Source organism: Pseudochaenichthys georgianus, chromosome 5 (genome assembly GCF_902827115.2).
Source record: "Pseudochaenichthys georgianus chromosome 5, fPseGeo1.2, whole genome shotgun sequence".
NCBI lineage: Eukaryota > Metazoa > Chordata > Actinopteri > Perciformes > Channichthyidae > Pseudochaenichthys > Pseudochaenichthys georgianus.
Genome location: NC_047507.1, coordinates 4,738,759 through 4,754,296, shown reverse-complemented (window position 1 = coordinate 4,754,296; position 15,538 = coordinate 4,738,759). Strand labels below are relative to the sequence as shown.

The window sequence follows — 15,538 nt, the reverse complement described above, 5'->3', positions numbered from 1 at the left end:
AATACTTATTTTTTTTGCCACTAATTTTAATTGAACTATTCATATCTTATACTGCACTGTAACTGTTATTCATGTACCTGTATTATTCACGTTTTATTATCTTTGCTTTTTAAAGGGGACCTATCATGCAAAATGCACTTTGTGATGTCTTTTATACATACATATGTGTCCCCGGTGCGTCGGGGAACTCACGCAGCGTTAGAAAATAAAAAAAAAAATGTTTTCCTTGGTCCCCACATTTTTTAAAACGGATACAGATTTGCGGCTGATATGACATACTTTCGAATGGTGGACCCACAGAGAGTTGCTATGAGAAACAATGCCTGCCGGTTTTGGAGGTAATATGGTCTTTGTTTACATTAGCAAGCCTTGCTAACTAACACTCAGAGCTAACCTGTACTGTAGAGCAGTGCTTCTCAAAGTGTGGTCCGCGGACCACTGGTGGTCCGTGAGCGCCCCCTAGTGGTCCGTGAGTATATTGGTAAAATTTCACATTTGAAATAAATTAATTAATTAAAGTTTTCCGCACTCTCGTGGGAATATCTCCGCAATGGAGCGAGCTTAAGTTTCACTTTCGATTGCATGATATAGCCCAGATAAACACCTTCATCACACATGTTGCCACTTGTTTGTACCATTTTCAGGCGATTTGTAAAAAACAATGTGTTTTTGGATATTTGTGGAGTTAGGTGGTCCGCGAGTGTTTTTTTATTGGTTAAGTGGTCCTTGGTATGAAAAAGTTTGAGAAACACTGCTGTAGAGCACATGTGTTTAAAAAACAGGAAATAAAAAAAGAACTCACCTTGTGGTAAACCTGCAAGAGAAAAAGCATTTGAGCTCCATACTGTTTCAGAAATAATCTTTGATGTGGTTTAGAACAGGATGGCGTTCGTTTTATCACAGCAGAATGTAACTTTATCTCCGGTAGAATTCTGATCAGGCATTAGCTCCGCCTCCTCTTTTTTTTTTTTTTCAAGCTAAGGACCCAAAATCTGCATTTCTCTAACAGGGCTGGAATAGAGGGAGGGATGTCTAAAATGCATGATCTGTTTGTATTTTGAGTAAAACACATCATAGACATGTTTTTTTATATTTCTTTTTATATATCTGAGACCCATACTATATGCCTTAAAATAGCATGATAGGTGCACACAATGTTTCTAATGTGTTGTATGCTCTTAATGACTTTTAATGACTCATTTTTGTAAAGCACTTTGAATTTCCTTGTGTTGAAAACTGTTATAATAAACTGGCCTTGCCTATATGTATCCAATTCATCCAGATACAATCTAATGAATGATTGTAATATTCTATCCATTATCACTGTAGGAAATACAGTGTTTCTGTAACACCCTTCTGCCAGAGAACTGATGTCCTCAGCGCTTCTTTGGCACCAAAGGGTTAACGGCATCTTCTCTGGCAAATTCAATAGTGTGTGACCTAATTTTTTCTATGGATATTAAAACGAAATGGATGATTTTTTTCCGTAATAGCTGCAGTAACCGAGGAAATTAAGTGTGGCGCTCTGAATGTAATACCCTCTCGTTTGGCATATCTAATTATACAAATACTGTTCGTTTGCAGAGGGTCTAGGCCCATAGTTTGCAGAGTGTGGTGAAAGTCACAGCATGACAAATGCATACAGGCAGTTTTTTTCAGCACAGGACATTTTGAGGTTTTAATTTCAGCGTTGGTGAAATAAATTGCCACGGATATTTATTCTCTCTATTTTATCATCTGGATGAAAATGTCCTCTCCTCGCCCGGAGTGAAACAAGTCAAGGGCGATCAGCGTCAGAAAAACTGATGCAACCCAAATAAAGCAGAAAATATATGACTCTTTATCTCAAAGTGAGATTAAGGGTAGACATGTAGTGTCTTTTAAAAGCATTATCAGAAATGTCTATCATTCGTGCCGAGACTTTGCTCACTCAATGCTTCCTTTTAAACCTGGTTTCAGATTTGTCTATTCATAACTGATAGCATACAGAGTTGAGAGATACAGAGTGAGTTGACCTAGATCAGGGGTGTCAAACTCAAGGCCCGGGGGCCAAATACGGCCTGCGAGTTCATTTCATGTGGCCCGCAAGAGCTCTGAAAGAATGTAATATGTTTATTATACGGTTACAGGCCGATTTACAGATGCACGATGTCCATAAACTACATGTCCCACAATGCATCTTACCTTAGATTTTTTTTTTATTGTTACTTTTTTTTCAAAATGTCACTTTTTTTTGTATTTAACTGTCACTTTTTTCAGAATTTGGCTTTTCTTTTAAAATAATTTTGTGACATTCTCACTGAAGAGGCTTGCACTTATTTGCACTAGACTTCTTCTTTCAGACGTAGTTATTTATGAAGCTTTTACCCTATCCGATAATAATCTAATGCAGAGGCAATAAAGTAATATAATACATTATTTTATATATATTAAATATTTATATATGTATTTTTATATAGTCTTAAAGTTACAACCGGCCCTTTGAGTGCAACCATAATGCTGATGTGGCCCGTGATGAAATTGAGTTTGACCCCCCCTGACCTAGATGAAAGACGAGTGCTCCAGAATGTTGGAAAGTTAGCGGGATCCCATTACTACAGCTCTTAGGACACATTCAAAATGGAAATAGGAGCCACACTAGATGTGCATGAGAGGAGCGGGATGAAGTGAAGCAGCAGCTTTATATAAAAAGAGAGCAATACTGACTGCTTCACATTATTTACGATTTGAAATCAAAGCACTTAGTTGTAGCAGATAGTTTTTTTGTCCACGTTTGACAATTTGCCTTGTAAAGTAACATGTCTAATATGTGACCGGCTCCATCGAAATCAGTCGCATTGAGCCGAAGACACATTGAGTTGTATACACTGTTGGAAAGAGGAGATTCTTAGCTTTCTAATGATATCCGGATTGTTGTTGTACTCCAAATATTAAGCAAAATATGTCACATTATATAATGACCGTCACCGAGTCATCATTTTGAGAAAAAGGCCTTTAAAGTTTCCTCTTCTCTGGAATCCATCGATCTGATTGGTTATTAGCGAATGAACTAAATACTACAGAGGGAAGATATTTTGGTTTGGATTACTGGTCTGGGGGAAGCTGAGTGAGAGCTGTCATCTTCCCTTTACAAGCTTCAAACATGTATTTATCGTGTGATTTTGGAAATAAAAGTTTCATATTCTGAAAGCCAAGACTTTGTTTATTTGAAATCAAACAAAACGCCCCGAAAAACTTTTTTTGTACGTTATTTTGAAATGAGCCGTTGCGACTTTCGACTGATTTCGATAGAGCGGGTCACATATATTGGCCAATCAATGCTTACACATACCTACCCTTTTTTGTACACGATTATGTCACCATACGATTAAACTGCATTGTACATTTAGGGAGAAAGATATTTTGCTCTTTGATTATGTTCACGGGTATACAAAAATAAAGATTAAAAAAGGCTAAATTAAATTACTTAGTTGGGTCATTTTTGTATGTTACTTTTGGCTTTACCAATGAACACAGACTTTGAATATTTGTGATACATCGTGAAGAAACGTAATAAAGGACAACATATATTTCCTTTAAAACGTTAATGACAATGTGATATTTAGAAAAGCTTTTGTTTTTCAGTATTTTAACTTTGTTTGGGACTCCTACTCCCGACACATCCATCGGGTACTTGTGCTTCTAAATTCAAAGCAAACTAATTGAAGTCAAGACAAAATGACCAAATGTTACCAATCACATATTTTGTCACAAGGAACTTACAAGCCGTTTAACTCTCAACATCTTTACACCCTAAAGTCAGGAAAACTCCTTTAAACAAATACATATATAATGGGAAACAAATAGAGGAGGGATGGAAAAGGGATCAATATGTTATCTCGCGAGTCTCTAAAGCTGTTTGCCTGTCGGTTGATGCTCGGTAAAGAATGCAGCATGAGGTCCATGTATCTGTGCTAAAAGCAGCCTTCTACTGCCCAGAGAGCCTGCAAGAGAATATTCTTTAGGTTGCGAGTAAAATAATGCAAGTGATGGTTTCGGCTGACGATACTGAGATAGCTCCGGTTGCACAACAAGTATAATGATACCCCCTGCTGCTGCGCCTGCACCGTGTTTCCGGAGCAGACGCAGTATAGGAAATGTAAGCATTTAACAGAATGTCACTCACAAGGTTATTGCCCCTCTCCCCTGCTGGCGGGGCATCTACATGGTGCTGACCAAGCTCCGAAACACAATCCACCACCACCACACAAAAAAGAAAAAACACAGCCAGCTGCCATTTTCAGGCAGTCTCTCCACGCCGTCGGGGGAATAGCCGGGGAGATATCAAAGGATCTGCGGTGCAAATGAGTAGCTTGAATCTCCTTTTCTCTCCTAATGATTTTCTTAAGCAGCTCACCATATTACAAATCATCAGCTTAAGCCGTTCTGTGGCTTAAATCTTATCATTAATAAAGTTAACCTCTCTCACATCTGAGGTGTTGGCATATTCATCAAACCCAGTGGCGCCTCCATGACTTCAACCGAGATCGATAAGCTTTTTCTTTCAATTAGGAACGGATGCTCAATTAAGCTCTTTGAGGCCTGACTTTTCATTAGACGGTGCATAATCTCTCGAGCATTGATGTCCAGTTGTTCTTAAACAAATCCATCGCTATCAACGCTATCGGTACACCCTTTGATTTCCGTGGAAGCAATGAAGATTCACAAGCAATTAAGCAGCGATGGATCTCCACGCTGTGAAACCAATGTGGAGCCAAAGCAGGTATGACTCGAGGCTTGTGGGAAATGTAGCTTTGATGTGGTGACTTACCTGTACTGCGGAGGAGGGCTCCCCTCTGCCTCGCACGTGATGGTAGCCTGCTGGTCCGGGGAGTCGATCGGCAAAATTAGGTCAGTGGGCTCCGTCCTCCATCTTGGCCCGTGTAATATGACATCCTCTGCACCGGCTGGGGAGAGGGGAGAATGTCTATGGTAGTTCAAGCCAGATAAATTGTCTTTTTGACCTTATGGGAGATACCGGAAGAAACACGGACACTGTGAGGACACATTGTTAATCTTGCAGCAATTCAGAGTATATTACTTTGTCATTATACTATGTCTTTCAAAAGACAAGCAAATGAATGCATTAGGACAATCCAAACCCTTTACTTATCCTGCATTGAAATGCGCTAATCCCACTTACCCTTGTTCGTTATGTTTATCTTAATGTGTGCATATGTGTAAATGTGTCTGTTGTGTATATATAGGATATACATATTTTATACATATTTGTATTTTAGTATTCGGGATTGTGGGAAACGGTATTTTGATCTCTCTGTATGTACACACAAACTGAAATATTGACAATAAAGTTGACTTTGACTTATTAACGGCTCATGTGACATATTTATATATATATATATGTATATATATATATATATATATATTTGTGTTGGTTTTGTTGAACGTGATAGTGGAATAGTGAAGTAAAAAACAATGACAATGGTGATAAATCATCATATTGTTCCTACTGTCCGATATAAATAATTTCCCTGCTTCAAAACTCACATGTAAAAATGCAAGTAGGTAAAAAATACTGCAAACATGTCTTGCTGCTGTTAAATACCAACCACCTATGTGCAATATGTGCAATATTTATAGATGCCGTTAGTAACTGTGTAATATATACCTGGCTGCTAAATCCTAAGAACCGTTACAGGATGTGTATGTTTATATTTTTTAATTATGTAACTTTATTTTTTATTATATCATAACTTAGTACTTTTGTCATATATTTAACATATGTAACATCAAGCTGTCTGTGGCTCTTTTTCCTGCTGTAACTACGCAAATGTCCCCTCCGTGGGACTAATAAAGGTGTTCTGATTCTGATATAATGTTTTACTATGTTGGAATAATCAGATAAGGGGGTTGAAAAGGTTTAAGGCAGTTAAACAAAGCTCACAACAATTATTTAATTATTGCCGAATGAAAGTGAAATAATGGCCAACAAATCTGATAGTAGACAATTGTTTTCATTAATGCAAGGATTGTTTGAAAATTGAAGATTGTTTCAAATATGGAGATTATCCTACTTTACTGAATATCTGCGGACTCACAAACTCACAAAGATATCACCTTAGACTTTAAGGAACTGGGATGGACATTTTTTCCCTTATTAAATGGGAAAAAAGTCTGCAGAATGTTAGTTGCAGCCCTAAATGACTTGCCATAATGATAGATAATAATAGTTGAGGACTTAAGATGGGCTCTCAAATCTACCAAAAATTGCAGAAAGCCCCTTTTCACAAACTTCCTCAGTAATTAACTACTCTCTGCTGGTGACAGGGATGATGAATAAAGCGGAACAATCTATTTTCAGAACATCTATGTCATACTTCCAATGCACCGGTTAATTGAGGCCATAAGGATGCACTCGTCTGCCAGCAGCTTAAAAGGAAAGGATGTGGAACACAATCTGGTGCTAAATGAAAGCAGAGCCAACAGACGGCCGGAGTAGGTCTAATTAATATCCTACTGCTAACAGATTGCAGCATGTGGCTAGCAGTTCTACACGTGGGTTATAACCGGTGGTAATATGTCCAGGCATCAAAACATATTTCAGTACTATGAACACAAGATGGAAACAAATCCTGTGACGATCTTGGTTTGGTTGATCAGAAAATGGAGCGGAAAACCAAACAGGAAAACAAATATTACATTTTGGGTCAATCTGAAACTTTGAAAAACATATGGTATAAAAATGGATTTGGAAATTATCAAAGAACTAGAATGACGTAAAATCAATTCAGCCGCACACGTTTGGTTTAACAAGCTTCGAATAAAGCTTTGTCGGTCTGTCATCATAAATAAACTCCTTCCTATTTCATCAGGTCTTCTTTTTGTTAGCTTCCCTTTGATCACAGTGTTCTTTAATTGTTAAACACCACCGATTATGGATCAATGATTATTTCTTTAAATTAAATCATACCATGAATCAAAAAAAAAAAAGTTACTTTAAAAAATATATATAGAATGTTGGAACACGGTGTGGAAAACCAGAAAACAGAAAAAAAGAAACATTTAATTTTGGGTGGAAAAACTCACATTTAAACATTTGTAAATGATCAAAGAACTAGCATGAGCTTCGAGTACAGCTTTGTCTATCTGTCATCAAAAATAAATATATCCTTCTCCTTTCATCAGATCTTCCCTTTGATCGCAGTGTTTTTTTAATAATTAGACGAAAACAATTATGGATCAATCATAATTTCTTTAAATTAAATCATGCCATGAATTCAGAAAATTGTATGTAGCATGTTGGTCTTTACTGGGCGTGAATTACCCATTCGATCCAAAATGGTGGAACGAGCTCCCCATTGAAATCAGTACAGCAGAAAGACGACACATCTTTCGTCGCACACTGAAAACCAACTGTTTCTGTTTCTCGGCCAATAAAAAAAATATTATGATAGAAAATCTCTCTTCTGTTCAAAGCACTTAGAAAGGTTTGGCGTAAATTGAAGCTAATGCGCCTCAATTGCTGCTTATTGATAGCTAAAGTGCCTGCAGGATGCTTGTTTTTGTATTTGTTTCCTCATGGTTGAAGCCACCTATTGTAAGTCGGTTTGGAGTCTCAGCCAAATTAAATGTAATGTAAACAATTCTCTAGAGCAGGGATCACCAACTACATGTGTCCAAGGGCCAACATTTATCCAATAGACACTTTCACGGGCCAGCGATTTTTATATAGCCCAGAATTTTGAAGTTGTTGACCGGGGGTGGGCTCTCTGTTGGACTTCGGTACTGCACATTACTCACGAGACGTTGTATAAAACAAAAATTAGTGCCGGGCGAACGCACTAACGCCACAGTCACCCCCGTCGTGCGGGCCGGATGAGAATGTCTGGCGGGCCGGATGTGGCCCACGGTGGGCCGCCAGTTGATGGTCACTGCTCTAGAGTTATCGGAAATATTTGTCAAACAAATCGGACTCAGCTAACACTGGAATTCTGGTAAAAGTACACTAATTGTAATATTAGTGTAGCCTAGTCTTTACCTGTAATTGTGCTCCAATAAGAGGTTGAAACCAAATGAATAGATATGCACAAATCAAAGCAGGAGAGTATTCAAATGCCTGTTGTGTGAATCTGGAGAAGACGCCATGCATCCTAACATGTAAGGTGTAATTGCATTTCGTTGTCTCCCAGAATATAGAGCATGTCACTTCAGACCTCGCAATGATTGTTATCATCAGCTGTAGTGATTTTCAAGGGTTTCCATCACAACACTGAGTGAGAACCGGCACTTATAGGCCCCCGTTCAAGACACTCGTCCGCCAGGAAGGTGAGCCCGCTTGGATCTTCCTCCCTCGAGTACTGGGCGTGAATTACCCATGAGCCAATTTGAATACCATTCAATGGGATTTACAATGTCATTGGAACAAGGGTTGACATTCTGCTGGAGTGTCTCTCCCACTCGAATCCCAGGTGGCCACACAAGGCCAGAGTGAGGCAGGCGGCAGGGGGATTGTGCTAAAATGCAGGGGACTGGATTCATCGCATGGATCCTGATAATGATCTGGACTATAGGCCATAAACAGGAATGGGATCGGACTCTCGGTCATGCCTGACAGCGTGCCGTAAAAAGTGAAGAAGGACGAGAGCGGTGAAGGACATCGTGCTCGAACGCTGCTTCTTTAATGACTGCGACTTAATCAGTGCAACCTTTTTGGTCGGGAAAGATTATTTATTTACCGTTCTGATTCTGTGTCCTACTCACTAATGGATGAAACTCTTCAATTCATAAACATTGCTACAGGAGATGGAAATGTTCTTTAAATTGAACCCTATTTTACTTATAGGTCGATGCAATTCAACAAAGTGCTAAAGCAGACACTGATGTTCTGCTCGGGGAATGTATAGCTAATGCTATCTTTCAACTCGTATCCCTCGTTAGGCTTTAGCTTGAAAAGTGCCATTCAAATACACAGTTTGCAGTGTCGTTAATTCACTGTGGTAATTTAGACTTAATTAGCAGCAATGGGTACCGCGTCTGCTTTTCGCCGGCACTTAACCTTTGTTGTCAAGTATTTTATATCTGAAACGAATTAGATTTTAGTCGGTAATGGGTTGTAACGTTGACAACACTTGATTTTCTACATCTATCGACAGTGTGGTGTTGTTAAGGTTGCAATTCACTGTTATGCTCTTTTCTTTGATAGATGTGGAAATAGGCTCTGGGGCTTGACTTTAAATATATCTCAAAGCTAAATTAAGAAAACAAAAAAAAAGTAAGTAGCTCTCAAAAAATATGCTTTGATCCTTTATGTTCAGTATCATTCATTGTAGACGGTGATGCTTGAGTCCATACTGTCATACAATATGAAACATAAGGATGAAAGAGTGTATAAATAACCAGACTGTTTGATATATTAAATATGATTAAGGTTGATCTTTTACATTTCTATCCCATTTAAGGATCTTCAATTATTCCTGAATCTTCATTTCTAAACTGAAGCCTTTAATCTGACCGACTTGTTTTTGTTTGTGACATTTAAAAAAACAGAATATGGTAATGAATATGGAACACGAGAGATGTTGTCCTGATACAAACAAGTGCAGTGACAGTGAAATATAATAAGTGTTCAAATATCTTACCTGCAAGGCATCCGGTGATTGATAGCAGAACAATTTGTTTCCATGGAAACATCATCTTGAGTTGCCGAGGGCTAATAAGACTCTCATCCAATTGCTTGCGACTGGAATGTCCTCCCTTCAATACAAGAATTTTAATCTGAAGGGAAAGTAATTATGGATGTGATTAAAATATGACATTTTGATCCAAATACGACATGCATTCATTAGGAAAAACACATTATTATAGCACCGCTAAGTTACATAATAGGTTCTTATTATTCGGGAGGTATTCAAAGGGAGGAGAAAGTGAATCTTGAGAAGGGAACAGCACACAGGAACCTGAAGATTATGTGTTCTTAAAGGTGGCAGAGAAGAATAGACAGCTGCTAAATGGGAATGTTTTCATCTCGCCTAACAAGATCAATGTTCAGCTTTAAAGGGAAGGGAGGAAGGGAGCGACCTCAAAAGATACTCTTCATATTTTACTATTAATAGGAGGCGGCAGACTGTGTTTCAGCAATCTACAAAATGCCACTTCATACTTTAACAAAGGCTTCAGTGGGCGACTTTATGTAAGCACACTGATTGTATTTATTTTAGTATGCACACATGATGTCCTACCGTCAACAGAACTATAAGAAGGCCACATACTAAAACAAAACGGCGTATTTCCTTGTCTGCTATTACTGTTGGCTGAAATAACTATATTTACTGTTCTTTAATTCAAACAAAGTTTAGATGGGAACACCCACCATTTTACACACCAAGATCAATTTACAATTCAGGCCGTCCATCTGAGACAATAGATTGTGTTTATTTTTGTGAGATTCACATGCTTAATTTCGAAATTAAAGGGGCCCTATTATGCACGTTTTCAGCTTCATATTTGTATGTAGTGTCTCCACTGGGACATGTCTCCACGCTTTAATGTTCAAAATGCTCTTTATTTTTCGCACACTGCCTGTGCTGCAGCAGCTCTTTTCACCCTCTGAGCCCAGTCTGCTCTGATTGGTTAGCTGGCCAGCTCTGTTGTGATTGGTCAACCGCTTTGAGATGTCCCGCCCCTTAGCCAATCCTGTAACAGTGGTCGAAGCGCTAGCTAATAGAAGCGCGATATAATATTACAGGAAAGGGTAAACCCCAAAAATCATAATAGGGCCTCTTTAAGTATACATTGCAGTTACTTATGTTGGTAGTTTTGACAGTTTGGGCCTGTTATATGTTTAATTTAAGCATTTTTAATTCCACACAACAGATGGAAAAACCTTGGATAAAGGTGAGTATATTTGTCCATGATGTAAAAGCGTCAACCTTAGCTTTTTGCTTGGGTGAGGCTGCAGAGGCCAGGCAAATATACGAAACCAAATACATTATTGCTCGACATGCTGTTGGTGTGGAAAGTATGCTAATGGTTGCATTATGGGAAGTGTGTATCCAGTGGTTTTGAAGCGTGGTCGAAACAAGTGAGGACATCTCGCACCGATTTTAAAAATGATTTTGAATCTAACCCTCCTGAGTTCCCTTTCATTGTGGAAACATTATATGTAATTGTTGGAGTACCACTGGTTGTATTAGTCTGTCACTGATCGCCAATTATAATGCTAATTCTATCCAAAAACACACATTGCAATCTTTATACTGCAATTCCAATACATCTTGATATAAGTTCATGTTAGAAGATGTTATCCTTGCATATCTGCCACCCCCATCAACTGTACTGCCACGTGGTCTTACACCCAAAGATTGATCATCCAATAATTGCCGCATCAGATATCCAATCTAACTGGTGATCAATGACCTACATGGCCATTAAACTTTCCATATAAGGAGGTCAAAGGAAGAGCCATACGACTGTAACTGGTATCAGTGGCACAGGAGGGGCTTTGCTCAAGCCCTGACCTACATCACAGTAAGTAGAAACCGATACGCCTCTCAGGATTAAGAATTCATCCCGACCCCTAACAACACAAGTCTGTTATGCGGATTAACAGAGGGCTATCTTTAGAAGTCTTGAAAATATTAAACCACTCACTTGTTTCACAAACTTGTTACTGAGGCTGTGGACTTATGTGAAAGGAATGACTAGATAATCGTTGAGTACGAAGCAGCTTGGGGGCGCTGAGCAGACACAGTAGAATCTACATTTGCCTGATCACAACTTAATGGAGACTATTTGACCCTCATGGCGCCGGTAATTGTTCCTCATCTGGTGTAATTGCAGGCACAGAGAGATTTAGAGTGGATTTCCTGGTGTCTTTCAACATTTCTGGGGCGTTTGGCCACTCTGAAACCTCATCACATTGGATTACACGCATTGGAATTCTACCAGAGCAGAAAAAAGAAAGTGTGCTGCATTTTTCAGTTTGAGGGGAGTATATTAACTGCCATTCGTTTCTGCTAGGATCCGACTTCGTCATCCCAAATCACTCCAAGAAGCCTCAAGATCCTAAGAAGAAAATCTCTTGGAAATACTCTCCCTGCAAGTTGGCTGTACCACAGTTCATGGCACAGCGTCTCTGCTGATATGAAGGATGCTTGCCCCTGAGCACAGCTTCATTCTGCAGCCTGTAAAACATGCAGTGACATTTTCATGTGTGAGCATTTCCCATCGCAGCTGATTCGTGTCAGCATTAACGGTTCATTAAAAGGCCAAAAGGAATGCCATTTTCCTCCCACCCATTGTGTAAGAAGGGTCACCCTTGCCTTGGAAATTATTTCGGCTGACAGCTTTTCAGTGGCTCTCGCAGGAGAGCTTAAGCGTCTCATGATGCCCCAAAATCCATTTCTGAGCTCAGAGAATTGTATCACTTCTGACCTTCAAAAAAGCTGCACTCGTGTCAAACCTCGAGGAACTGCCCGAAGCTTTAGCAATAATCCCCCAACCCAAAAAAACTCTGCACGCAGAGAAACAACTCCCTCCGGGGTTTCGTGGGACGATGAAGGTGAGATGGCATTTTCTTTCTCCCTCGAAATGATGAGCAAAAGATTGTTCCGCCAAATGTAATGAGGCATCACACTTTCACCTCCGCAGAAGCTCAATCTAATGGAAGTCATTGGCTAAACGCATTCCAGAGTAAATGAGATGGCTTCTTGGTTAGCGGGGCTGTTGTTTGGCACATAATTGATAGGAAAGGTGGTTAAAGGCATCCATTTCACCCCCTCCGGAGGGCACCGTAATTGCAAAAAGAATCCAATAAGAGATGGAGCCGAGGAGGGTGTGTATCACAGGGGTGTGCAGGCTCAAGGTTTTTGTATTCAGATCACAAAACAGAGTTGGGAGATCAAGATATATGAGATCCTGCACACACAAAAAACCTGTCAAAATTGCACAGCAGTGGCACAAAGGCTACGACTTCACTACCGTGTGTGATGCATTCATTCCCACTAACTCATTGTCTTTATGACTTTCTGCTGCCATCTTCATTAAATCACTCGGCAAGAGAACCTGGGAGAGGATCCGCCACCCGGGGACCGACTCCATCTGAATACACAGCTGCTCTGTGCTTTCGCCAATGAATGAAGAATTCACAATCAGCTGTGCACTGACGCCACCTAATTCACTCAGAGTAGCTGCAGACCTGACTATTACACATGGGTGGATCAAAAAGGAAAGTCTTTAGGAAATAAAGGCAGGGCTTAATATCTGCATTTCACGGTTTAGGATGCAGCGACATTGTGAGATGAAAAGTGTTGTTGGGTAGGCCTATTGGTTGCGTCATAGCTTTGCATTATCTTAGGTGATAATCAGATGTTTCCACGGCTCGTTTCAATCAGAAAGGCTTCTCGTGTAATTGCAACCCAACCAGCTGTTACATTAACATTCATGAAAGAACTGTGTGCATAGTCTCTCCTGGGAGGTTTCCTACATGTTTCAGGCAAGCTAAAGAAAAGCAAGTAGCCACTTCACACATGTTTCTTCTGACATGTGAATAACGAAGCATGATTACAACTGTGACTAAGGTCACGTGTGAATGCCGGGGGACAGCGATGAATACATGGCGAATAAACCGCTTTATTCACTCCAGAGAGAAGCAGGGACATTAAGTGTACTGCATTTACATAGTGCTTTTCCAGTCCCCTCAAAGCACTTTTTCATATACAAGTCAGCATAACTCACATACTTATAAAGTGAACCAACGACCTTTCCATCCAGCTGTACTTCCTGAGTTATGTGGCCGAAACATTACGCTCAAATATTAGGGTTTTCACACAATGCAAGAAAGCTGTCCTTTAACTTTTAAGTATTTTTTCCTTCATTTTTACCACGTATGGATAAACATCTGGGCAAGACGCTCTGGACACAGCTGTGTATTTTCATGCGGAAAAGATAACCCCTAGAAGACAGCCGGACTCCCCCAGTGAATCGTTCCCATGTTAAACACGGCTGCATCCCTCAGCTGCTGCCTAACGCAGGGGCAGGAGAGTGTGCACTTAAAGGAGAGGGGAGCAGTGATCCATTTCTCAACCCTATCATCAGCCAGGCACATCCCCTGGATCCTCATCCCAGACACAGCCGTGACTGGAGGTCAAGCATGAGGAGCAGGAGACTCTCACACAGGCTCTTTACATTTCTTTTTGTATTATATTCAATCCATTTCACAACCTCTGTTGAAAGATAATCTGGCAGTGCGGTATAATTGCCACTCAGGTTCAAATCAAAAGGGCTTTTCGTAGCAAATGGTGCCACAAACTCATCCCCGCACAGCCGTATAGAATAATTCACTGCATGTCTTCAAAGACACGTTTCATCTCTCATTTGTAAACAATATTTGTGAGGGATCTATAAATAAACATAAGCAGAGAGTGATTACCATCTCTGTGCTGAATAGTAGGATACTTTGAAGCATTTTGATTTTTTTTCTGTTGCCGGGTCTGTCCATTTTGCAGTCTGGGTGGGGAGGGGGGGGGGGAGTATAGAGACCGCTGGTGGCCAAATATGAGCTTTTCCAGGCGACATTGCATGAATGGAGCTGAGCTATTTCATTATTTCTTTAAATAACTGGGCTGCAACATCACCCTTGGAGATTTACTTATATAAATATCTGAATACTATTACGTAAAATCACAATTTGGGGAGGAATCTTAAAACATAGACTATTCCTCTGTGGGAATAATTGCCTTAAAACAAGTTACAGAGAGCTTTTCCTGAGCAGAGCGGCACCATGTGGACTTGATGAGGGGAATGAGCCCCAACAGGAGAACTCCCAGTAGGACCACGCATTTGGGACTCGAGTGGAAATGCATTTATCAGCAGCATGCATGTGTGCCCACGATCAGCATGCACACACTGCCCAATGTAGATCATTAGATAAAACCCACAGGGGTTATTTTATTATGCAAATTACATTGGATTTGCAACACATTTTCAAATAAAGTTCATGCAGGGAATGACACAAAAAAAGCATACTTACTTGTTCTAGTTGTTCCTCTCCATGAAACTGCTTTGATTGTATTCCAGTGTCAGTTTTAGTGTGGCTCTAGTGAGCGGATGACATGTCTCTCAGTAACTCTGGTCCAGAGGAGAGGCTCCGGTATGCTCTTAATTCTGCTCCGTAAAGTGCGCCTCTCGGTCCTGGAGGGTGGGACTGACTGCAGCCCCTTCCTCGGTAAATCCCACACAGAGTCAGGGAGTTGGGGTTGATCCGCGCCGCACCCGGGATGCTCCGGTATTACACTCCACAAGATGTTGGCAAGAAGAAGCATAGAGGACAGCCTCTGACCGGAGAGACTCTCACATTGTGCGCATCCCCGGGCTCTGCTCTCTTTGTACGCAGGAAGAAGCGCCCACTGGTGACGCGGGAACACAAAAAACACCCATCGCAGCACAGTACTGCGCCACCAGCCTATGGGCACCTGCCATTCTTCTGCTAGAGGGGAGAGCCCACTTGATCTCCCGGATATATTTCGATATTAAAAGCAGA

The 15,538-nt window shown here is 40.3% G+C and overlaps 1 protein-coding gene across 1 annotated transcript in view; it reads right to left on the bottom strand.

The window, feature by feature from the left end:
- cntn3b (contactin 3b) overlaps positions 1–15,338 on the bottom strand; it is a 69,345-nt gene extending 54,007 nt beyond the window's left edge. The window contains exons 1-3 of the mRNA XM_034083944.2: positions 15,029–15,338; positions 9,639–9,774; positions 4,811–4,946 (exon numbers count right to left, since the gene is read on the bottom strand). Of these exons, the coding sequence (XP_033939835.1) occupies positions 4,811–4,946; positions 9,639–9,693 (191 nt within the window). The 5' untranslated portion in view covers positions 9,694–9,774; positions 15,029–15,338. The remainder of the gene's footprint in view (positions 1–4,810; positions 4,947–9,638; positions 9,775–15,028) is intronic.
- Between the last annotated feature and the right edge of the window lie 200 nt (positions 15,339–15,538).